The sequence below is a fragment of the Pyrus communis genome, chromosome 4 (genome assembly GCF_041283825.1).
Source record: "Pyrus communis isolate YQ-2024b chromosome 4, ASM4128382v1, whole genome shotgun sequence".
NCBI lineage: Eukaryota > Viridiplantae > Streptophyta > Magnoliopsida > Rosales > Rosaceae > Pyrus > Pyrus communis.
Window position 1 is genome coordinate 7,644,186 of NC_142568.1, and position 26,851 is coordinate 7,671,036.

The 26,851-nt window shown below is 36.5% G+C and overlaps 1 protein-coding gene and 1 long non-coding RNA gene across 5 annotated transcripts; both read right to left on the bottom strand.

Annotated features, from left to right (window-relative positions):
• Window positions 1-411: 411 nt before the first annotated feature.
• On the bottom strand, window positions 412-2,493 carry LOC137723558 (MYB-like transcription factor ODO1). Its single transcript, XM_068462758.2, has 2 exons — window positions 2,115-2,493; window positions 412-1,472 (listed from the first exon to the last, which is right to left on the bottom strand). Exons 1-2 carry the CDS (start codon window positions 2,375-2,377, stop codon window positions 827-829), a joined length of 909 nt encoding a protein of 302 aa, XP_068318859.1. The 5' UTR covers window positions 2,378-2,493; the 3' UTR covers window positions 412-826.
• A 15,837-nt stretch (window positions 2,494-18,330) lies between these two features.
• On the bottom strand, window positions 18,331-20,836 carry LOC137723791 (uncharacterized). 4 transcript variants are annotated; one of them, XR_015961542.1, is made up of 4 exons: window positions 20,477-20,836; window positions 19,414-19,649; window positions 19,134-19,292; window positions 18,331-18,480 (listed from the first exon to the last, which is right to left on the bottom strand). It is a non-coding gene; the product is annotated as an uncharacterized LOC137723791 (long non-coding RNA). The 4 variants fall into 4 exon arrangements; XR_011066963.2 differs by lacking the exon at window positions 19,414-19,649 and having other exon boundaries at window positions 19,134-19,352; XR_015961540.1 differs by lacking the exon at window positions 19,414-19,649 and having other exon boundaries at window positions 19,134-19,357.
• Between the last annotated feature and the right edge of the window lie 6,015 nt (window positions 20,837-26,851).

The following is a 26,851-nucleotide window of genomic DNA, read 5'->3' on the forward strand; positions in this document are numbered from 1 at the left end:
AGTGGCTAATTGGATTTCAGCTATAAACTCTAAACCCTAAAGTGGTAGTAGTGGCATGCTATGTAAACACCTTCATTTTAGTTTTTAGCACCAAAACACAGAAAAGAAAATTCATGATGCAGGACAGATCAAGGGTCTGGATCCATTCACATTCTTTGCTAAGGCTAATTAACATATTAATTTGGGAATAGGATGAATTAATTTTCCTCTCTTTTTTTTCCATCATGTATTACTTGTGGCGATTGTGCATGATTTATCTCAAATTAAGCATGCATGGTTCATATGCACATTTATAATTCAGTTCTCATATATGGATGTAGTACATATGAACTCACACTTTTTAATTTCGCCCAATCTTCTTTTTTATTTAGATAAAATAAAATCTCTAGTCTACAAACAAACACAATCGAATGTAATAAATTAACCTTTTGTTTTATTTAATTTCAGCGTAAATATTGAAGAACATAATTGATGTACAGAAGTTTCATCTTAGCAAAACCCAGCAGTACTACGAATACTTTTACAATATTATCCAACTCCCTAACATATACTTTTACGTAAGATATATCACAACATGTACATTTTATTAGGTAATTTGGTATCGCTGTTTCTTTGGTAGGTGAGAAAACCTCTTAAGAAGCGGGTCTAATCCTCGACCTTCCAAGAATATTGTATAACGTAATAGATAAAATTCAACACCAAGAACTTAATAAAAAGTGAGGCAGCAGACATGGTACTTTGTAACATGTTAGCACATTTGAATTTTGACTACTACTCTCTCTTCACTAATACATTAATAAACATTAACTGCATGCTTTCTATTTAATTAATTTATTTTAGTGCTTAATTTTCCCCCCACCTCTAGTGTTTTGTTACCATTTACTTCCACATCATTGAAGCAATCCATACCAAAATCATGAATACCAAAGTCTTGGCAGTCCAAAAGCCATGCACAATTGTCCTCCCAATTAGATTGGAATCCCATTCCATTATTCTCAATGATGTTGTAATCGATCCCTCCTTGATCAAGTTCTACTTGATTGTTGTCGTTCCACAATGCATCAATCAGAGGTGTTTCATCCATCCACAGGCTGTTCATTAACGAATCGTCATTGCAAATGTTGTTTAACAACACCGATTCAGCGCCTGTGGAGGAGTTTTCGGTCGATGAGTTTATTTCCTCCGATCCTGATGAATTCACCACGCTTTGATCATTTTCTTGTGAATTGTGAAGATCATTTGTAGACTGATCAGCTAGCAAATTATTGTTATGATCATCATGATCATGTGACGATGATGATGATGAGATAGTTTCTTTAATATTGGACGGCAACTCTTCTTCTTTGTGGAGGGGTTCATGTGTGACAGGATCAATTCCCATCCTAAGCAGCTTTTTCTTGATATGGGTGTTCCAATGATTCTTGATCTCATTATCTGTTCTCCCTGGCAATCTGCCTGCAATCTTGGACCACCTATATGTCCAAAACAAGCAGAAAACCATATATATTAGTTAGTAAAACTTGTATTAGTTATCATAAGCTTAATGCTTCTCATAAGTTACCAACTAATTAATATAGGATGCATGTAATTAGCACCAGAGTAAACTTAAACTTATAAGCAAGCAAAATCTTGAGGGGTAAATTACTCTTGAGCCTTATGCATACAATATGAGATGAAGATGTTAGAACTAATGCATACATTCCCATGTGAGAGACGTGATCAGTAATATGGTTAGTAAATATGATACACGTAAAAAAATAAAAAAAATCTAAACCAAGAAATTGAAGGTCATTTCTCTTAAAAGTGTCAACCTTAATTTCTTTGTCTTGTTGAACACATTAATTCCAGTCACATTTTCAGCTTTATGGAGAAAAGAAAGTTTGAAACCAAGCTTGTAACTCAAGAGAAAAGAAGAAGAAGAAATATTGACATCTTTTATAATATATACTAAAATTACGATGAAGGTGAAACAACCTTTTTCACCACCAAACACCATTATTTAATAAAACCATTCACATGTACGGATCCATGCTCCCAAACACAAATGTAATGAATGATTGATATGTACATGTATATGAATCATGCACACAGAAACATGAATATTAGAGGGTGACCTATTTCCAAGACGAGCATGGAGATCGATAACCAACTGTTCTTCAGCTTCAGTGAGGAGGCCTCTCTTCAAGTCGGGGCGGAGATAATTCGTCCAACGGAGCCTGCAACTCTTACCACACCGGCGAAGGCCAGCGAGTTTAGGCACAGCCCTCCAACAACACTGGCCATTGGTGATAATAAAGCTGATGAGCTTCTTGTCCTCCTCGGCAGTCCATGGCCCTTTCTTTACCCCAAGTTTGTCACAACACGGTTGCCTTCCCATACTACTAGTCTAGTACTAATTAAACAAACACCACCAATGTACAAACAAGTACTCTGACTAGCTAGTAAGCACCAACAAACTACTCAATTAGGCTCACCAACGCTACCAGTAAAAGCCCTAAAGACCCAAAAGCCCCACCCCCACATTTATATAAAGTCCTCAGTCCTCACCTTTCCCTCGCCTCATGTCATGTCCAATAAAATTAATTTATCAAATTCGCACATACACAAATTATAATATTCTAGAGATAGATTTTAGGGTCCACCATTGGGTTGTGAAAGGCATGTGGGAACTACATTGTGTTCAGGTGTGTCTGGCTTCAGAAAATGGGTGATGGTGAAAGATAGGTGACCTAAGGGCAGAGAGAGAGAGAGAGATTTTCTTTACATGTAATAAGCATCCAAATATTTTCTTCCTATTTTCCTACACAAACCCACTGCCCTTTGATTGCACTCTTACTCCACCATTCCATCACCCATTTCGTCATCACCACGCTTACGTGTCCTTATCTTGAAGGAGTATGATCCGGTGTTGCTCTTTTAAGTTTTAAGCCAAATTAATCTTGCTTTACATTAACAACATGAAGCGCTTGATAAGTAGATGAATATTTAAGGTTTGTTTTAATTTCTGATTTTGTTAATAAGGGAAATTAAGCACTCAGATGGGTTTGATTATGTCGACGAAATCATGTTTATTCACCTAATTAAATGTGTGTATTGTGTTGTGTCATCTTCTTCTTCAAGTTTGTTTTGTGACTTTGGCAAGTGGCTATAGTTAAAGAACCCATAACGAGGTCCTAGCCTTTTCTATGTGCATGTTCATTCAACTGCCCAATTAAAGAATTGCAGCAACTGGCATGGAAATCTCTAGCATTTCCTTGAATTTGGGTTGAATATCACTCAGTAGACTATGTTTAAAGCTACGATTTTTCACTCTTGAATTGAAAGCACCAAAAGTTTAAATTAAAGAAAAACTGTATAAATTTGTATATGTGCTTGAATTAATATATGTACGTAATACATACTATATATATGATTGAATACATATACACAAAATCACTCTATACATCTATATGTGTATGTATTCTGTGCAAATTTTCTATGTTGCGGTAAACTATATTTTTTAAAATGCAGATGCGTTTTCGGTGTGTCGCTGATTTAACCAGTCATTAATATTGCAAACATATAGTTGTTGATATGTAGCATAGTCGTCGATATTTTTATCTGCATATTCAGTTAATCAGTATAAAATAATTGCATTTATGTGTACATGTAAAATATTTTTTGGTGAAGTAACTAAGAAAACCATCATCAACATTTTGTCAATGCACGCATTTGACTTTCTTTGTATGTACACATAAGCATCACCTATATATGTGAGAGATTTATTATTAGTAGTATTAATAATTTTGTTGTTCCGTACTCCTTAGCCGTATCACACTTTCTCACCATGGTTTGAACTAGCGTACTTTCAGCGGCGCTCTACATATAAACAACTACTTACCATTATTACAAATTTCTACTAAGTTATATTTCAATTCATTAACTGCATGCACTTGAAGCCTCGTCACCCCTTGGCGATTATCCAATCTCTAAACCCTAGATATTAATGTCGTTGATAACTAAGCATGCATGTGCCAACACATTAACAAGCCCGTATATATGCGTGCAGATCTTAGTAAAACAGCTCACAACTCGCAAGAAATGGTTTACTATTTTCGACACGGACCATGTATAGGTGATTAAGTATATATGTTTATGCTAACACGTACTACTAAGTGCTACAAAAGTGCCACGTATGTTTCGCTTGAGAATATTGTTCAATTCCCAAATCCAAGTCTGTGCTAACTCATTGGTTAAAGAACTTGGTTCTTTGACGACTTATGTGGTTTTAGTTTCCGCAATCTGATGGAAGATAATAGCCAACATCTGGTACCAACTTAGTTCATTTAGCAAAGATCGTGTAAAGTTAATGTGGTACCACCATAGCGATATGTCTATGAAAACATTTGATTCAAAAGCTTGACCTTATGATGTCAGGGTTTTCTGATAAATGGTCAATCTCTTACGTTTCCATGTTTAACATTTAGCTATATATTGGGGGTAGTTAATTATCCGATCTGTTGGTCCTTGACTTATAGCTCTTGCCTTAGGTGCCATACAGTTCAAAAGTGGACCCTTAATCACATTACATGTGTGGTCACGAAATCACAATGCTAAAGGAGAGGGGCCATATATATTCCTGACCACAATTTTTTTTTTTTCATGGGATATGTAGGATAAGTCCTTATTCCTTACTATATTATGTTTGAGCAAAATTGGAAGTTGGTGTATACAAAAGAGGAACAATTTATTAACTAATTAATATTTCGGTTTACAATTTATATTTGTCGTACGATTATTCTGCTAACTAAACTCTAATATCGCCTTGAGAGTTATCCATATTAAAATTACCTGCCAACCCGACCAAAGAATAAAGTACATGCAATGATCATATGACAATTAACGCGTACTACTTACATCAATTATTATGACTAATTATTAACACACCAAACACTACATAAAATGTTTAAAGAAACACAAACCCTAGCTAGCTACATGTTGCCTTAGAACTTGATATAATATGGAAGGCTTAGATTATTACAAGTGGAATAATCAAAGCCTTCCATAATCTAACCCTAGCAAGCTACGTGTTCTTTGGTTTTTATATTCATATCGTCATAAATAATTAGAATGAATTTGATCCAATCTATGCCCCTGCCTAGCTAATCAACTTTGGCACTGACAGATGTCACAAATTATAATTAGATGACAAGTATCGCACGTATACCTTGTAAGGCACTTTACATATATTTTATATTTTACTTTGGTATCTACTTATTTGTTACTGTCATGCAAATACGTACTGCAAAAACTATATACATATGCCTTCCCCAGAAGGGAAGAGAACTTCATGCAGCAAGCCAGATAGCTACTTAGCTTACCTATAAAACCATATTTTCTGTGCCAACAATTTTAAAATGGGGTATAAATTAAATCAAATTAGTGCATTTAATTTAAGGTAAAGACAGGTGGAGTATAATGGTTGTTTACTTAGGTATGATATACACACACACACACACACACATGAATGAACAGGTTGGTAGTTTGGGTAGAAGGAGAAAATAGGTAATGTGGTGGCTTACTTTTTTTTTGGTAATGTGGTGGCATTACTTGATTTGCTTGTAAGTGCGGGTGAGAGGCACATCAAGAAAACTGTAGCAGTTGAGAGTTTATGATCACCTCAACGACCAGAATATCCAATCATATATATGTTCTTTCCAATATTGCACGGTGTTGAAGCTAGCTAGTCATTTCTTATTCGAATTTTTAAGCTCGTGGAATTGAAATGAAAATTAAAAATAATATTACAGCAACGTACATAGATATATATATTTGGTAGTATGTCTGATATATAGTTGAACTGTCATGTATATATGTATATATGCATATAAGTTGTAGCTTTATTATTTTTATTAGCAAAATAGACCCCAACAATCCCCAAACTTTATGATCGGATTTCCTATTTCCTACACAACAAAATTTTCTACTAATGATTTTCTACGTCGACCACATTTTTTTATGAGTACGATATAATTATCTTATATTATGTTGTAAATATCATTTACTGTACTTTATTATTTCAATCACTAAATTTGTTACATACGCGCACTCGGAAACATATGGTTGGAACCTCCAAATAATTATGTAAAGTAGTGTTAGAAATAATTGTAAGCTTGATGTATGTTTTTGTAATTCGAAATTCTTGTGGGATTTATTACAATTCTGCTGGTTCTTTTCTGTTAGGCTTTTCGACGATTTTGCAGGTAGATACTGTGGCTCTTAAGCAAACTTTAAGTTGGACAGTCAGGATGTGATTCAATCAAATTATTATTCAAGGAAATTTCAAGATTTTGGTTCAGAGAAGAAAACAAAAATTAAAGATTGCGTGAAAAATATTTATAATTCGAGATATTTGGCATCTTTTGAAGCAACTTACTCATTTCATGATCACACGCGCATACTTGAAGAAGCTGATATAAGGTGGTGAACAGTTTGACTAATTTTGGACATCAAAATTCTCGATCATGTATGTTGTTTAGTAGTTTACTTGCTTAATATTTGACCTGATGGGCAACGGGATCCATACAAGTTCCTGGTAATGAATTATTTCAAGTTTAACAGAAAAATGTACACACGCACAACATCGCATTTTCTCAGAGAAAGTGTAGCAAGAAAACCCAAACATATTATGATCCTTTAAGCACCATTAAACACATCAATAAAAATTAAAAATTAAAAGCACCAACACATGTTAAAGCGACTCATGATCTACCGATCGAATTGAAATCCATATTTGTTGGTTCAACTGTTTTTCAAAATGTTTGAATTGCTCACAAGTAGTTTTTTGGTGCTAATCACGCAAAATTTGCTTGGATTCACGTTCTAACTTTGCTCCATTTTCTTCGAGCCCTTTGAACTTAATTAGTACCTTGTGTTGTCCACTCCGTTAAGCTCGAAGGGTATTAAAAGAAATGGTAAGGGAAATATTACAAGAGTTTGAAATTCAACAAGAGGAACTCTATTAATAACCTAAAAGTTTCCATATATTTATATTGCTCTTTGTATGGCATGTATGGCGTGTATCGTGTATGGTATGTTTGGAACTATGTTGGACAAAAAAAAGTGTATGGTATGTTTGGAACTATATTTGAAAGAAAAAGTTTATGGCGTGTATGGCGTTGTGGCGTTGTTACTGAAAACAATTATGAGCATTAGTTCTTTCTAAAGAAAGCATTTTCAAATGGGCCCGTAATCTTGGTGTTTTTTTTTTTTTTTTTTTTTTTAACGAAAGATAGAAATTTATTAGACTTAAATACGCAAAATTACATTTGCATCTTCTGCTCAAATATGAAAAAGAAATTCTAGTCCTAACTCATCCTAGTCAAATCTCCCGTAATCTTGGTTAGGACATCTAATTATATAAACACAATGCTTGGTAATAAGTTACAAAATTTGATCGACAGATCCTATATGCAATTTTCCATTTCAAGAAGAAAAGCATTAATCCTAAATGCACACTAGAAGAAAAGAGCTCACCTATCACAATGAATGTCTATGATAGATTTCAATCTATCATGGGCACTATGGAGCCTAACATAATCCAAAAAATTCTAGAGGCGACACATGGATTTTTGCTCAAAAAATATAAGATTGCACTCAATAAAAGGGCAAGCTCCCTAGATACTCCCACACACAGCTCACACCCCTGAAGGTCTTAGCAACTAAATACGACTGCCCATAGCTCACCTGCCCTTAGCAAGGAAAAGTCATTAATAAGGATTAATTACCCAAATTCTATCTTTAATAAATTCCCAATTGAAGATTGCCTCCATTCAAGTAAGTAATCTCAATTTATATCAATTAGAGATAATTACTCCATTATCCCAAGATATTATTTCCTATTTAATATCTTGAGAATATTTGTCCATAAACCTTGGCCAATAGGATACTACCATGTGTAGGGTAAAACCCTAACACTATGGCCAGCCCTCTCCCCCTATATATACCTCATATTCTACCAAATTTCAGAGGCTTTTGCTACCCTAAAAAGCTCTAAACACTTTACTCTTTTCAGAAAAACTAACTTAGGCATCAAACATCCATTAGAGGTGTTGATTGTTTTGCAGGGCATTTTTGTCAAAGCTATATACGACAGAAATTTGCATAAACAAATAGGTGCTTTCATTGAGAGCTGATTCAAATACTCATAGAAGCCTCTTGCGTTTAGTTTCTTGAATTTTCCGTTACGTTGAATTTCTCACAATAAGCAAGTGTCCGGCCGTCGGCTCTATAAGTTAAAAATTTCGCAACATGCCCCAGAAAGGCCAAAGCTCTTGCAGCCGCTAAAGTCGAAATGTATGACTATAACAGCTATGCAGATTTCCTCTGCTTTCTATGAGAAACAAGTGTTCGACCGCCAGCTCTATAAGTTAAAAATTTCGCAACATGCTCCAGAAGGGCCAAGGCTCATGTAGTCGCTAAAGTCGAGATTCACAATTATAGTAGCTATGCGGACTCGCCTGCTTCCTACAGAAGCTATGAGTTCAGCTGCCGGCTCTATAAGTTAGAAATCTTGCACTTTTTCCTCTTGCAGGTAAAGCTCATTGAGCATCAAGGCCGAAACTAAAACCTAAGTGGCGACGTGGGATCGACTATTTCATTGAAGCAGCTTACCCAGCCGCTCATCCTACGGTAATGTTTTGCAAAAGACATGGCGAAATAGAAGGATGAAGCAAAGGAAGGAAAGTTGTTTATTAAATTTCTAGCAAATTGATAAACCGGCTCAAAGGCCAACAAAGTTCAAATAAGACAGACGAAAAGGAAAAGAAGAAAATTCCTAAGTCTAAGCAAAAAAACTACTCATTGGCAGCCTGCGCAACCACCGGTCCCTCAACTGCCACGTTTTTAGCAGCAACACCGTTCTCAGCAGACATAGCTTCCATCAACTCATCCTCAGCCGCCCTTGCCTGGACTGCTTAACCTTCAACTGCTCCACTAAAGGTAGCCTTAAACGAGAAATTAAGAAATCAACTGGAGAAATTGAGAAAGTCTCGAAGTCTTCTCGGAAAACTCATAATTCGACGGCCTACCCTGAAGATGGTCTACATAGCTAAGCTTGTAAAAATAGGCCTGGCAAGAAGCAAGTGTCACTTTGCGACCGGTTTTCCCATTCTTCAACTACACATTCTCCTCAACAAGTCCATTATAAGCATCTTGTAGCTTACCCAATTCCTTTTTCAGGTTCTCGTTAGCAAACAACACACCTTGCAGATCCACTTCCTTGGACTCAAGCTTACTAGCAACATCCTTGAGACGAGACACTTCAGCATGCATAAAGACAAACTCCTCGTCCTTGGCAAAACAAGCAAATCATAGTTTCGAATTAACATGCTCAAGGTCCTTGACCTCCAGTGAAACACGACTGACTTCCTTCTCTGTAGCTTCCAACATCGCCTGAGTCGTACTAAGCTTAGCCTTCAAGTTGATGACTTCCTGATGAAACGGTTCCAGCTACATAGAAGTAAAGGTATAGACATCAAACCCCTTCAGAATGATGAGTTTAGATTCGAGATTCTTAGGACTTTCTGATGAGCAGCTTCCAGCTGGATAGAAAGAAATTAAGTTCAAATTGGGAAACAACTCTATAAGCCCATGCAGCTTAGGATTTCCACACCTACTGCTCTTTTCCTACGTGCAGCCCAACAAGTATAGGGGCATTTGTGGAGCATAAAATAATCCCAAAAATTCTAAAGGCGACATGTGGACTTTTGCTCAAGAAAGATAGGATTGCCCTCAATAAATGGGCAGACTCCTCAGATACTCCCACGCCCAGCTCACACCTCTGAAGGTCTTAGCAGCTGAATACAACTGCCAACAACTCACATGCCCTTAGCAAGGAAAAGTCAAAGCATTAAAGATAAGAATTAATTACCCAAATCATATCTTTAATACATTCCCAATTAAAGATTGACTTCATTCAAGTAAGTAATCTCAATTTAAATCAAATGGGGATAATTACTCCATTATCTCAAGATATTATTTCCTATTTAATATCTTGAGAATATTTCTCCATAAACCTTGGCCAATAAGATGCCGCCATGTGTAGGGTAAAACCCTAACACTATGGCCAGCCTTCTCCCCCTATATATACTCCATATTCTACCAAATTTCAGAGGCTTTTGCTACCTTAAAAAGCCCTAAATACTTTACTCTTCTTAGAGAAACTAACTTAGGTAATAGAGATCCATTGGTCTAACCCCCCCCCCCCACCTCGTGGGTGCGTGAGGCTTAGGTCCTTGATCAAAGGTGTTGATTGTTTTGCAAGTGCATTTTAGTCAAAGCTAAAGACGGCAGAAATTTGCATTGTCAGGCACTGTGCTCGTTAGTATTCTAGACGTGATAAAAATCTCAGTTGTCACCACGAGCTACGCCTGTTGTCAAGTACAATGTATCCACAGATTGTGCATGTGGTAGATGGGATCTAACACCACGTGCACTATGCCCGTTGTGGATTACAAATTACAACGGCCAATGCCCGTTGTAAAAGAATTTTCCAAAATAAAAAAATTATTTAAGAAATATATATATGGATCCGCCCCGATATATATATATATATATATATATTCATTTACATAATTACACCTTTACTAAAATATAATAATACATAAAAAATAAAAACACCACAAAATTACGAATTTAATATAATACAATAATGTTTAAAAAAATCAAATATTTAAAAAGAATTACAAGCAATATACTAGAATACAACAAAATCATGTATAAAATCAAAGAGCTATCCTAAGAAATATGAAATTATCTTTTAAGTATGAAACACGCATTTGTTTACAAAGAAATTGTCGCTTAGAAAACTTCACTTTTCCTTGAACTGTATGTAAAAGATTCAAAATTTAATAACCACCTCTGCCGTTGCCTCTTCTTCTAGTTGAAAAATTCAAAATGCACATAACAAGAAATTGAATGAAATGAAAACCGATCAAAATTAATAAACGAAATACTAACAACTCGGAAATTCGGAACAATCACTATTAACAAATTCAAACAATCGATACGATAATTCATAATTTTAAAAATTAACTAAAAATAGATAGATTGAGTGAGAAAATGAAGAGCAGATTTGTGGCCGAAGTCGAACCAAAGCTAGACACGAGCAAAGCTTATGATAGGGACGGATAAGACTTTTTGGAGGCCATGATGCATTGAATGGGCTTTGCAGAGGATGGATCAATCTCGTTATTGCATGCATGCGTTCTATCTTTTTCACAGTGACCATCAATAGGAAAGTGGGCAAGTATTTTGATCTGGAGAGAAGGATTAGACAAGGTGATTCTCTTTCACCTTATCTATTTTTGCTTATTATTGAAGCCTTCTCTTCTCTTATCCAGCAATCATGTAGAATTGCAATTAAGTAATGATGGTTCAATGTATCTCATTTATTCTTCACGGACGATTATCTTCTCTCATTAAAGCTAATAAGTGTCATTGCAAACAAATTATGCGTATTCTTAATGTATGGTGTAATGTTTCAAGTCAAGAAGTTAATACGGACATGTTCCCTCTATTCCACTCTCTAAATTGTCTTATCAATCTTGTCATTGATCCAGAGTGCATTTAGAAAATTGCTCCATTTGATTGCTTAGGCATCTATTTGGATCTTCTAACAACTTGGGGCAGATCTAAAAAGAGTGTCGTCCACTTTGTGAAGGTTTCAACTAAAGATAAAAATTCAGTCCTGCAAGCTAAATTCCTTGGCCATGGTTGGCGTGAAGTAACAATCAAGGTTGCTGCCATGGCGGTGCTTACTAATCCCATGCAATTCTACTACAGTTCAATGTGGAAGCTAAATTATTTGTCCATGGTTGAACACATATGTGAATTAGATTGAAAGGATTAATCCTATCTTTAATACATTCCTAATTAAAGATTAACTTAATCAAGTATAGAATCCCTATCACATTCAATTAAGGATACTTCACCATTATCCCAAGATTTTTTCTTCTAATTAATATCTTGGGAATATTCTTTCCTCATTCATCCAACGGATGACACACCTTGGCCAATACGATGCCACCATGTGTAGGGCAAAACCTTAGCCCCATGGCCGGCCACCTCCTCCTATAATACCTCTATCTCTACCAAATTTTTATAAGCCTTTGCTACGCATACAAGCCCTAAAGACTCACTCTTTTAAGAGAAACTAACTTAGGCATCGGAGATCCATTCGTCAAACCCCTCCCCCCCTTTTCGTGGGCTCATGAGGCTTTGGCCTTTGATCAAAGGTGTTGATTGTTTTGTAGGTACAAATTTTTCAAGACTGAAGGCGGCGGATTTTTGCTACCATAGATTGGTGCTTTCATTGAGAACTTGATCAAATACTCAAAGAAGACTCTCACAATTGGTTTTTGGAATTTTTTGTTACGTTGAATTTCTCACACGCTGTATCATTTAATTTTTCCTAGAAAAGTTTCTTGATCAATCCCTGGAGAAAGGATACAATGGTAGAAAATTTTGTGAAGTCTAGACTTTTAGGTTTGGTTTTCCTTGTCAACATTGGATTTTTACCACATCTCAATCTAGCTTTAGGAATTTCTCTGTTTATGGGTTGTGTCTACTGGGAATAAATGCTCAAGGATGTGGCACATCTCACTTCAAAAGGTTTGTTCATGCATGTGCATTTCACATCTACATTCCTGTTACATTCTGACTAGCTTAATTGTCTAGTCAGGCTTGAGCGTGGATTTTCAGCAAGCTAGGTACGCAATTTAAGAATTATCCACATGGGCTAACTGACACTTTTTTACTGGTTACCAGCTTTTAGCCATGGATCTTCCCAGATCGTTTTGTAGGGTGACACGTGTTCCTTGTCCTTGCTAGCTAAAAAGAAACATCCCATTTGCATATATATTTAGCTAGTGTTTTATTTCTTCTTTGGGGTTTTCAAATATTATTTCCTAGAGAGAGAAAAAGGGAAAAGAGTGTAAAGGTTTAACCTTCCTCTTTGTTCTTCATTTATGAAACCCTAGTTGTTGCAAAACCTTCTTTCATCCATTAAACACCCATTTTTGAATTCTCGTCAGTTTCTTCCTTCAATAGTTTGACTGGAGAAATTGACAAAACATTTGAATCCAAATCTGTATATCATTGCCATATCACCGTATGCATAGTTTGTGTGTTGGTTTCGATGCCATAAGGTGAAAAGTTTAGGAGGAGCTGTCATCTTGTGAAGATTGGAGGCAACACATTTTCGATGCCATAAGGTGAAGATATTAGGAGGACTTGCCACTTCGTGAAGGTCGAAGGAATCCATCTAATGCAAGGCAAGGTTGCACAAAGGTAAAGTTGCTATGTAACTAGGTTTAGGAATTAAGCTTTGCATGGTACTTTGTAAGAATCTTGATCATATTAGTGGATTGGACTCTGTGGAGAGTCCCTGGGTTTTTAACCCAAAGATGGGTTTTTCCAGCCAAAAATATCTTATGTGCAAAGTTGTTTATATTGTGTCACATATCCCACATACATGTACATGCTACATGTATCACATTAATATCTAATTGGTATGTTCTCACAATCATACTCACTTGACACATTAATAACTTGGAATGAATTGAGGCCTTGCTGAATAAGATAGTTTTTGGTATTTGAAATTGGTTATTGAATCTTTGATTTATAGACTAACAACTTTATCTTAGTTAACTAGCAGGCTTGACTAGTTAGTCCAGTAGATTGTAATTTTTATATACAGGATATTCAGCCTGGTACCAATTTCAAATTTTGAAACTACGATGAACAGAATACGTTCAAGGATTTAGATCGGAGAATAGAGATCAAGACACGGCCCACGTTGATGATCCTCAAGGCTCAATGTGACAACAGGAAGAGCCTGTTGTCAGTTGAGCAATCGAGGCCCAAACCCAGAACGGCGTAACCCATGCCCAGCAAATAGCAGCGCAGACACTCAAAGCATACGGGCAGACGGCCCATGTGGAAGCCTAATGCTATGTCGGTGGTAGACAAATACCATAAGGACACACAAGCCCAACCTATATGAGAAGTCCTCCAACCACCAAGGACAGGGGCAGGTCTTATTTTCGTCACTGCAGATGGTTCAACACTGAAGTAGTACATAGCCAGCAGCAAAACACCGCAGACCTGGTTGCCTAACTTCTCTTGCTATGCATAAACTGGCCCAAGTCGGCCCTCCCTCCGTAGATTACAGCCGCACCTACCTGCTCTGCGGCTCCCAGCCTCCCTCGATCTTGCACCACGTCTTCCAGCCGTGCCAATCTTACCTCACGGCTTCTAGCCATAAGGATCATGCTTCATAGCTCTCTGCCACATCAATCCGGCCTACGGCACTCTAAGCTTCAAAGTATTCAATGATGAAGTAGAACATGAGGCTTTAACCAACAGCCTTTACTAGTAAAAGACTCATCAGTCAAGAAGCTTGCAATCCATTTAGATTCTCAATTGATCACCAACTAAGCCTCAGGAAAACACACGGAAAAACATCCAAGGACAACACAAAACTTAGATCAAGTTTGGGAGCAGTTCACAACACTCCTCACTTACACCCTTACATGGGTTCCTTAAGTAATTTGAAGTCTCAAGCAGATCGCCGAACAAGACCTCACATGCTAAGGATTATTTCAGTTGTCTAGCAGTCTAGTTTTCCTCAGCTACACTCATAATAACGACTTATATGCTCTCTAGTGCGAGAAGGAAAATTAATTCCTTGACACCCCTCTTCGATTTGCCCTCTAGTGTGAGAGTATAAACTAATTCCTCGACACCATTTGGGTCTGCATCTGGGTTTGCTCTTTAGTGTGAAAGCATAAACTAATTCCCCAACACCTATCTGGGTCTGCTCTCTAGTACGAAAAGGTAAACCAATTCTCAGACACCTATTTCAATCTGCTCTTTGGTGTGAGAAAGTAAACTAATTCTTCAACACCCATCCGGTATACTCTCTAGTGCAACAGTATAAACTAATTCCTCCACACCCATTTAGGTCTGCTCTCTAGTGCGAGAAGATAAACTAATTCCTCGACACCCATCTGGTATATGGGTATGCTCTCTAGTACGAGAAGGTAAACTAATTCCCCCAACACCCATCTGGGTCTACTCTCTAGTGTGAGAGGGAAAAGTAATTCCTCGACACCTATCTAGGTAAGTTCTCCAGTATGAAAAGGTAAATTAATTCTCCGACGCCAATTTGAGTATGCTCTCCATTACAAGAGGGTAAACTAATTCCCCGACACACATATGGGTATATTCTCTAATGTTAGAGTGTAAACTAATTCTCTGACGCCTATCTGGGTTTGCTCTCCAGCAGAAAAGGGCAAATTGCCCATGAATTTCCACATAATGACGCATTTTTCATGTCCCACAGATCTTTTTCATGTTGTGATGCAGGTCATGCAGCTCAAATGATCGAAGACTCAAAAACCAGATAAGCAGCACACGGTCAGAGGGCAGCAGCTCGTGACAGGCTTAGTAGCTCGACGCCCCAAAAAGCCAAAACTTACGGACATAATGGCAATGCGGATATCATCTGCTTTTTTAAAAGCAGCGTATTCGACTGCTATTGTTTTAAAAATCAGCCTAGGCGGCCACTAGGCAGCACCTAGGCACTATGCGGTGGTCAATTGCCGGGATTAAGCCCAAGTCAGAAGGAAAATCAAGGAAGAAATTAGGCTAACGCCTAGGGGTCTAGGCGGACACTGAGAAGCATAAGAGGTTTAGGCATGGTTGAAAGCTATTATGACGAATTGTTTTCTGTTTCAATCTGTGTGTTCCAACGAAGAAGACGATGCAAAGGCAAAGCCTCATTTTCCCTTTCCCATTTCACATGACAAACCAACCATTTGTCTTCTTTTGTAAGTTTATCCAATGATGATCAACCACCTAACATCCTAATTAATAAAGGCTTCTATGAATTAAGAGGTGGTACATATCCCGATATAAAAAAATTGGGAGGTGTGGTGCCTGATGTCTTATATTTCTCCAACATTCAACCAAAAATCCATGTATTTAAAACTATTATTTCTTTTATAATTTACCATAAATTTATAAGAACTCTCAAAAATATTTTGTCAAGTACTACAAACTTTTAATCAGTTAAATTTTCATCTCATATCATTAAATCACTTGAATTTTGTATGTTGTATGTTATATAATAGAAGTAATTAAAATAATAAACCCAAATTTATATATAAGTATGGTTTTTTAAGTGTAAATAAGCACTTGTTTATATAATATATAATAATCTTACTTAAATTCAGCTAGTCTGCCTAGGCACTAGACCCCAACCAGCCGCCCAATTAGTGCTTAGCATCTTTTAGAACCTTGCCGACTACTAGCCATATGGCTGAAAGTTTTGCAAGACGCTTCAAGCAAGTGAAGTTTTAAGAAAAAATAGAGATCAAGTAAAGCGAAGAAAGCAGTTTATTAAATTTTTAGCCAGTTGATAAACTTGTATAAAGGTCACCAAAATCTAACACAAACTAACAAAAGAAACTACTACTTTAGTAGCTTGGATGACCTTGGGCTCTTCAGCAGCCATCATGCCTTCAACCACCACTTCACACTCATCAGTTTGCTCATCCAACACTTCATCTTTAGTAGCTCCGGTCTTGGCAGTTCCATACTCGATTGCTTAATCCACAGCAACTGAGAAATCAAGCTCAAGCAATTTCATCCTTCTTGCCAAGCAGCACAGACGTGGTAGCAATAGAAAGAACAAGCTTTGGCGTCTCTGTAACAGTCGAATCCACTTTTCCAAGTAACAGACTTTCCTCCCCTACTTCTCGTAGTGGTAAGCCTTTCAAAAGCTGATCCAGACTTAGCCACAGCTGGATACTTCACTCTATCTTCAGACCTGGACGCTAGAAACAGATCGATGTCAAGCCTTCCAAAAGCAACAAAAGGATTTCTTCTCAACTTAAAGGCCAATAAGCAAGCTAACCTACTAGCACTATGCCGCGCCATTCTCTTCGGCACAAGCCAAGCCAACTCTTGGCCCCAGCAAATCGCGCCGCACCAACCCACAATAGCTTCCCCAAGCCACCCTACCTATATCGCAGCCTCATGGCTATCCAATCATTTCCTCAGCCCGACCGAGCCATTCCACATAGCTTCGAGGCTCCAGAAAAATAAAGAAGAAAGAAAATTAAATCTTTCTTACCTTGGTGCAATACAGAGAAGAAAAACAATGACGATAGTCAACTCTTTGCAAGGGCGAGCAAAGATATGGTTAATTACTAAATCCTACCTTTAATACATTCTCAATTGAAGGTCAAGTCAATCAAGTAAGAATCTCTATCATAGTCAATTAGGGATACTTTCACCATTATCCCAATATGTATGCATATTGTAGCTTTATTATTTCAAATATTTGAACACTAAATTTGTATAGAAACATACATACACGCACTCGGAAATATATGGTTGGAATCATAATTATGTTAAGTAGCATTAGTTATAATTGTAAGCTTGAACTTGATGCAGGTTTTTGTAATTCGAAATTTTTTGTGGGGTTATTACAACTGCAGTTTCTTTTCTGTTTAGGTTTTCCGACGGTTTTGCAGGTAGATACTGTGGCTCTTAAGCAAACTTTAAGTTGGACAGTCAGGATGTGATTCAATCAAATTATGATTCAAGGAGATTTCAAGATTTTGATTCAGAGAAGAAAACAAAAATTAATGATTCCATGAAAAAATATTTATAATTCGGGATATTTGGCATCTTTTGAAGCAACTTACTCATTTCATATACACTAGTACAAAAAATACTTTGGGTGACGTAGGTCCTTCGTCGCGCAAAGTCAAAAAAACGTCGCGCAAAAATTTGCGTGACGAACCTTCGTCGCGCGACGCGCGTCGCGCCACGCCTGTGAAAGAAGGTTTTGCGTGACGAAGAAGTTACATGCGTCGCGCAAAGGGTCTTTGCGTGACGTAGTACCATGCGTCACGCAAAGTGGGTTGGCGTGACCTAGGTTTGCGTCACGCAAAGTGGGTGTGGGTAGGCGTGACCAAGGTGTGCGTCACGCAAAGTGGGTTGGCGTGACCTAGGTATGCGTCACGCAAAGTGGGTGTGGGTTGGCGTGACCAATGTCTGCGTCACGCAAAGTGGGTTGGCGTCACTCAAAGACACTTTGCGTGACGCATAACTACGTCACGCAAACCCACTTTGCGTGACCTATGGAACTTTTTCGTCGCGCAAACTTTTTATGTTTTTATTTTTTTTTTATTTTTTTGACAAAAATATTTTTGATTTATTAATATTTTTGATTTAATTTTTAATAAATATTGTAATTCAATTCTAAACAATAAACAATAAACCAAGAAAAAATTTAATTATAAACCATATGAAAATGTGCATACAAGATGTCTAAACAAAAAAAAGAAAAAACTACAAGAAGTAGTGTTCTAGGTTGTTAAGTCTGCTGCTCAACAAGATTTCCTTCAGAACGGGGTTGTTTATATCCTGCAACCACACGGTGTAAAATAAGTTACTTGAAAGAGAACAGCATCTTCCAAAACATTGTTAAACCACCGATCTATTAATTTAGAGAAACATGAATGAGATGTAATAAGAATTTGACAATGGAAACATATTCGACTTGTCTGATGCAGATTTGAAATCATTTTAACTTAGTACCAAATCCTATTTCTAATCATAGAAGCCCTATATGACCCAAACTAGTTAAAACCAAACCAAAGCCAATTAAAAGAGTAATCTCAGCCACTGTTTAAAAGCAATATGGACCACTGGATCATTCAGTTAGTAAAGATACTTCGATGGCTGTAGAGCGAAAGCTAGGCTAAGATATTTGTCAGGATCTTTCAAAGTTATCTTTGGCTTATTTTGTTTATTATCATGAGCATTGAATCAATTAAATCCATTCTTTTGTTATCATTCGCCGCTACCTAACACCAGCCAACATAAAAAATGCTGAGATTATGACATCTTATTATCTGAAACATGTTTTTACCAAGCCATCAGGCCATGTAGCAAAATATATGCATCCAGGTTTCTGATTGCGGTCTTGTTTTTGGGAAGCTTACCTTTGGTTCACTAAATATGATAACAAAAACCAGAAAACGAAGGCAGATAAGTAACAAGTTTATTCTGCCAACCTTGGGGCCAACGATTCTATCAGCAAGTAAGGAAGTTAGGAAAACCAACATGAACAGAAACCCAAATCCTACGACAGATGCCAACAGCCAGCTTCTCTCTTTTGATAGTTTTTTAGCTTTGAAGAAATCCACAAACTTATATTGTGGCTTGGCAGTACTCTGCAGAAGCAGCAGAGCCGCAATGAGCTCTAGAGTTTGAGCTCCAAGCAATGATATTGCCTGCACTACCAAAAAATAAAAAATAAAAGATCAATCGACAGTGTGCAAACTGCATACTTACTAATGCAAAATCAAGCTTCTTAAAATTGAGAATTGCAAACAGTTCCATGTGCTTTCATAGCCATGCTCCCTTGAAACAAAATGAAGCATAGTTTGATGCAAACAGCGGAAAGGATAAGCTAATTGATTACGCAGTGGTTCATCTTCATCATCCTCTATTCACAGCATATGCCAATCCATATCAAAGCAGAAAGTTGAACAACTTTTACATCCAACCCCTAACAGACTACACCTACACTAAAATCCAATCAACTATAAATTCGTGATTAATGTGAATTGAAAAAAGAATAAGCCTGGTGACATGCAGGACAGAAACCTAATACTGTTTAAAAGACTGGGAAAAATCCAAAAAAAAATTCTTGTTGCAGCCACAAATCAGTTAAAGAGTTCAAAAAATAAGTGAGCTTGCTTAGATAATTATATTTACACCCAGAGAATAGCATATGCAGCAAGCTAGTACTAACGAAACACTCAAAAAAGGCAAAACTCATTTTCATTTCTTCCTAAAACTAAACATAAAAATGTAAAAATTGATCTACTTCAAACTCAGAGATTTGGCAGAATGGTCTACGAATAACAGAATCAAATTCTCTAACTTGTCACGCTCTAATAAGTAGCTTTCCTCAAGCTCTTGGAACCACTTTATGCAATGTTTCAGCCTTTTAACATACTCTCAGTCTCACATTTTTCCTAGAAAATCAATTAACATTAAATTTCATAATCTAAAAATATAGCCAAAACCCATCTCAGGTAAACTAATCCCAATAAAATTAAAAAGAAGCAGAAGCAAGAACGCCATATCCTCGATAATTAAAAAGAAGCAGCAAATACAATCTTTTCATTTGCGATCTCTGCATATCCTCGATAATTAAAAAGAAGCAGAAGCAAGAACGCCATATTTCAATGAAAAAAAATATTTAAAAAAGATATCTAATCCCTAAATAACAATGAACTGCAATTTCACCCTAATCACAAACCCTAATCGTAGTGAAACCCTACAATGAACTGCAATTTCACCCTAATCCCTAAATAACAAAAACCCATCGCAAATCACAAACCCTTACCTTGATTTTGGGACTTGATTCCCGTCGGCTTCGAGATTCGTGTGGCTACCCGTCGTTTAGAACGAGAAGGAAGAGAGAAGTCTATGGGAAAGAGAGAGGGAAGACAAGTCTGGGTTAAAGATTTGGGGATCAAGGTTGCGAAGAGGAGAGATGAGCAAGAGGGAAGAGATAGAGGAGACGCAGGACTTGAGCGAGAGGAAAAGAGGAAAGTCTTTTCCTGCAATTTGATTTGCAATTTGAGCGAGAGGAGGGTCTGCAATTTAAGCAAGAGGAAGAGGAAAAGAGGTCTGCAATTTAAGCAAGAGCAAGAGGAAGAGGAAAAGCTCTACGGAAAGAAAAACCGAGAGGAAAAGAGGATAGGATATATGGTTGCAAAACTTGGAAAATTTGAAAAAAAGCGCCTATTTTTCGCTGTGGAGCGCCAAAATTATCAATTTGCGTGACGTAGGTATACAATTCGACGTCACGCAAAGTGGTTTTGCGCGACGATCAAAGCGTCGCGCAAGGTTTTTTTTTTTTTTTAAAGTATTAAAAAAATTACCAAAAATGTGACTTTACTCCTTTCAAGTTCAATTTTTATTTCACATAAACCCCACAATAATATATTATTCTAAACAAAACCCATAATAATTTTTTTTACATATATATCATTCAATTTCTTAAGTGTTATAAGCACAAAATAAATAAATTAAAATCTACTTAGTAAATACATATACCATTGCACTTGATGGGAAACACATTGTACGAAACTAGTTTCAACGATCCAACCGTCAAACTTGTTTGTATATGCTTCGAGATCGCATACGCCAAAAATAGGAAAAAAAAAACATTTAGAGATCAAGTAACGCGACAAAACTTTTCGACGGTTATAAATGAAAAATAACGATTTAACGGTAGTTTTAACTCCGATTTTGATGATTTTTTACAACTACACTCCTTGACCCTATATGAATACAATGAACTAATTCGATCGTCAATTTCAAGTATTTACACAAGTGGATACTACAAAATCTTATGTTATACTTAATGAAAGTATTAATAAACTCTAAGTGTTAGTAAATCTACCATTTTGATGGGAAACACATTGTACGAAACTAGTTTCAACGATCCAACCGTCAAACTTGTTTGTATATGCTTCGAGATCGCATACACAAAAAATAGGAAAAAAAAAACATTTAGAGATCAAGTAACGCGACAAAACTTTTCGACGGTTATAAATGAAAAATAACGATTTAACGGTAGTTTTAACTCCGATTTTGATGATTTTTTATAGCTACACTCCTTGACCCTATATGAATACAATGAACTAATTCGATCGTCAATTTAAAGTATTTACACAAGTGGATACCACAAAATCTTATGTTATACTTAATGAAAGTATTAATAAACTCTAAGTGTTAGTAAATCTACCATTTTGATGGGAAACACATTGTACAAAACTAGTTTCAACGATCCAACCGTCAAACTTGTTTGTATATGCTTCGAGATCGCATACGCCAAAAATAGGAAAAAAAAAACATTTAGAGATCAAGTAACGCGACAAAACTTTTCGACGGTTATAAATGAAAAATAACGATTTAACGGTAGTTTTAACTCCGATTTTGATGATTTTTTACAGCTACACTCCTTGACCCTATATGAATACAATGAACTAATTCGATCGTCAATTTCAAGTATTTACACAAGTGGATACTACAAAATCTTATGTTATACTTAATGAAAGTATTAATAAACTCTAAGTGTTAGTAAATCTACCATTTTGATGGGAAACACATTGTACGAAACTAGTTTCAACGATCCAACCATCAAACTTGTTTGTATATGCTTCGAGATCGCATACGCCAAAAATAGGAAAAAAAAACATTTAGAGATCAAGTAACGCGACAAAACTTTTCGACGGTTATAAATGAAAAATAACGATTTAACGGTAATTTTAACTCCGATTTTGATGATTTTTTACAGCTAGACTCCTTGACCCTATATGAATACAATGAACTAATTCGATCGTCAATTTAAAGTATTTACACAAGTGGATACCACAAAATCTTATGTTATACTTAATGAAAGTATTAATAAACTCTAAGTGTTAGTAAATCTACCATTTTGATGGGAAACACATTGTACGAAACTAGTTTCAACGATCCACCCGTCAAACTTGTTTGTATATGCTTCGAGATCGCATACGCCAAAAATAGGAAAAAAAAAACATTTAGAGATCAAGTAACGCGACAAAACTTTTCGACGGTTATAAATGAAAAATAACGATTTAACGGTAGTTTTAACTCCGATTTTGATGATTTTTTACAGCTACACTCCTTGACCCTATATGAATACAATGAACTAATTCGATCGTCAATTTAAAGTATTTACACAAGTGGATACCACAAAATCTTATGTTATACTTAATGAAAGTATTAATAAACTCTAAGTGTTAGTAAATCTACCATTTTGATGGACGTTTAGGTACGGATATTTCAGTACACTAATTTAGTGAAATATATTATGATATGGACGTTTAGGTACACTAATTAGAGAAAGTTAAATAAAATTAATGAATTAAAATGTGTATAATAATAAATTTAAAATTTAATGCAATGACATTAAATAAGATATCTATAAAACAAAAATATAATATGAGTTTGAATTCAGTACACATTAAGAGACTAAAATCAATATACAATCTGACACTAGATTTTTATTAAATTTTAATCGTCTTAAAAGATTAAAGTTCAAAAATATAATTCTCGACTTGCCAATCTATTTGTTTACTAACACATGGAATTGAAAAAATTTAGCTTGTTAGTTACTAACACGTGGATCAGGAATTTTAACCAATTCGAAGGCTCGTTGTTTGCATATTCATTTGTTCTTTTCATTTTCATTCCCAGATTCTAAATTTCTCTTGTTTCAAATAAGTAAATGTTGCAAAATATTATTCTTAAAGGTGCGAACGAGATAAACCATCCATAGATGTAGGTTTTAAAGTGTAAATAAGGTGTTGAAGGAATATTGAATGAGGTTGCATGAAAGCATGGCGAAAACATTGTCAAGATCCAAGGGAGGTAGCTGCTGCAACTAGTTTGCAGTTTCTACCACCCAAACTGATTAAGCAAAGGAAAAAAAAGTCGCTGACTTTGCGTGACGTATGTGGCGTCGCGCAAAATAGCTTTGCGCGACGTAAGTGCACGTGCGTCGCGCAAAGCTGTTTTGCGTGACGCCACATACGTCACGCAAAGATGTTTTGCGCGACGTAAGTGCATGTGCGTCGCGCAAAGCTGTTTTGCGCGACTCACGTAGCCCTGCGTCACGCAAAGTCAACAGAAAAAGCGGCAAAACTTACTCGCTTTAGCGCAAAAATCTTGCGGGACGCACAAAGCGTCGCGCAAATGGCCTTTGCGCGACGCTTTGCGTTTAACGTCACGCAAACATACTTTGCGCGACGCATTTAGCTGCGTCGCGCAAGTTTTCGTCGCGCAAACATGTTTTTGTACTAGTATCGCATGCGCATACTTGGAGAAGCTGATATATGGCGGTGAACAATTTGACTAATTTAGGACATCAAAATTCTCGATCATGGTAATGATTTGACCTGATGGGCAATGGGATCCATACAAGTTCCTGCTAATGATTTATTTCAAGTTTAACAGAAAAATGTACACACGCACAACATCGCATTTTCTCAGCGAAAGTGTAGCAGGAAAATCCAAACATATTATGATAAAAAAAATAAATAAATAAATAAAGGAAAAAAAGCACCGTTAAACACATGTTAAAGCGACTCATGAGCTACCGATCGAATTGAAATCCATATTTGTTGATTCAACTATTTTTCAAAATGTTTGAATTGCTCATAAGTAGTTTTGTGTTAATCACGCAAAATTTGCTTGGATTCATGTTCTACTTTTGCTCCATGAACTATAAAATTTGCTTCGAGGCCTTAGAGCTTAATTAGTACCTTCAGTCGTCCACTCCGCTAAGCTCAAAGGATGTTAACGAAATGGTAAGGGAAATGTTAGAAGAGTTTGAAATTCAACAAGAAGAACTATATTAATAATATTAATAATCTAAAGGACATTGTGAAACATGAGAGTGTAGAGAGGACATGCTAAAAGTTTCAATATATTTATATATTGCTCTTTGTATGGAATGTATGGCGTGTATCGTGTATGGTATGTTTGGAATTATGTGTGATAAAAGAAAGTGCATAGCACATATCATGTATGGTATGTTTGGAACTATGTTTGATAGAAAAAGTGTATGGAGTGTATGGAATTACACATTACAACAGCCAATGCTTGTTATAAAAAAAAAAAGAAAAAAATTAATTTTTTTTTTTTAAAGAAATATATATGGACTCCGGCTTCATATATATATATATATATATATATATATATATATATATATATATAATTAAACATTTACTATAATATAATAATACATAACAAAAACCACAAAGTACGAATTTAGTATAATCCGAAGAAATTTTAAATAATCACAAATTCAAAAAGAATTACAAGCAGTATACTAGACTACAACAAAATCATGTATAAAACCAAAGAGTTATCCTAATAAATATGAAACCATCCATCAAAATGAAACACGCCTTCATTTACAAAGAAATTGTCACTTAGAAGACTTCACTTTTACTTAGATTGTATGACAAAGATTCATAATTTGGTAACCACCTCTGCTGCTACCCCTTCCTCCTAGTTGAAAAAATCAGAATGCACATAAGAAGAAATTGAATGAAATGAAAACCGATCAGATTTAAAGAACGAAATACTATCAACTTGGAAATTTTAGAAGAGTCATTATTAACAACTTCAAATTATCGCTATGATTATTCATAATTTTAAAAGTTAATTAAAAATAGATAGAGAGAGTGAGAAAATGGAAGACCTAATTCGTGGCTGCAGTCAAACCAAAGCTGGACGTGAGCAAAGCTTATGATAGGGTTGAATGAGACTTTTTGGAGGCTATGATGCTTCGAATGGGCTTCGCGGAGGAATGGATCAATCAAATTTTGGCATGTGTGCGTTCTGTCTCTTTCACTGAGACCATCAATTGGGAAAGTGGGCAACTATTTCGATCTTGAGAAAGGGATTAGACAAGGTGATCCTCCTTTTTTTTTTTCTTTTTTTTTTTTTTTTGTCAAAGAGTTAAATTCTAATAGTAATGTTTACATCTTCAACCAAAATATTAAATAAAAACTCTGGACCAATAACATCCCAATGGAATGCACCTCGATGTGAGGTTACATACGAGGCAACAGCGTGAGCAGCAGCATTACCATGTCGTTTAACAAGCGCAAATGTCACCCTTCCTAATTGAGATGCCAAGAACCTGATATCATGAAAGAAACATTCCAAAGTAGCATCAATCACATACTCCCCATTGGTCATACGAATAACCGTCTGAGAATCTGACTTAACCAACACCTTCATGCATCCTAGCTCAAGACAGACTTGTAAAGCCGTGCGAATTGCAGCTGCTTCAGCCATCACCGGATTGTTAAAAATCAAACCACCTTCCCCACCAGTTGCTTGCAACAACCCTGCAAAGTCTCTCAATACACATCCATAGCCTCCCTTGCAAGTCTTCCCACACCAAGCCCCATTGCAGTTAATTTTTAACACTCCAAAAGCAGGTCTTTTCCACCGTACATGTTGACCCGCAAAGCATGTAATCCCCCACATCACCCTACTCTCGAAAATCACTTCCTTTCAAAGCCACACAGTCTCATCCAGTACTCTCAGAAATCACTTCCTTTCAAAGCCACAATGTCAAGCTGTAGTGAACATCCATAACACATCACCCTCCTAAACATACATTTGAAGAACAAATGGTGCTCCGTTTCCTCCGCTTCTCCACACATCACACACCTACCATCCACCTATATCCACCGTGAATATGATTAACTCGCCATTTTCCTGCATCTCCATGGCAACTCCATATCCCGTACGCATTGTATATTCTCCATTCTTAGCATAATGCCATATTATTCTATCTTCACAACCCACAAAACTTACAAGCAAACCAAGTATAAGCTTACTCTTCTCCTCGTCAAAACATCTCTGAATTAACTCACCCTTCCACACGCCCCCCCCCCCCCCGGCAGGTTTAATCAAATCATTCACCATTTCAGGCACGTCACTGTGCTTCGATCTCACTTTATAAGTATGAGGCCGTGGCAGCCAAGGATCATGGCCTACATGAATATGCCTACCATCACCCACCTTCCAACGTAAACCTCTCTCCAAAATCCTTTTCCCCTTAATAATCCCTTTCCATCCCCAGGATGAGCGTCTCCTTAACGGAGCTTCCATAAACGATCTCCCTGGAAAGAATTTTTCTTTAAGAATTTTGCCTAGCAAA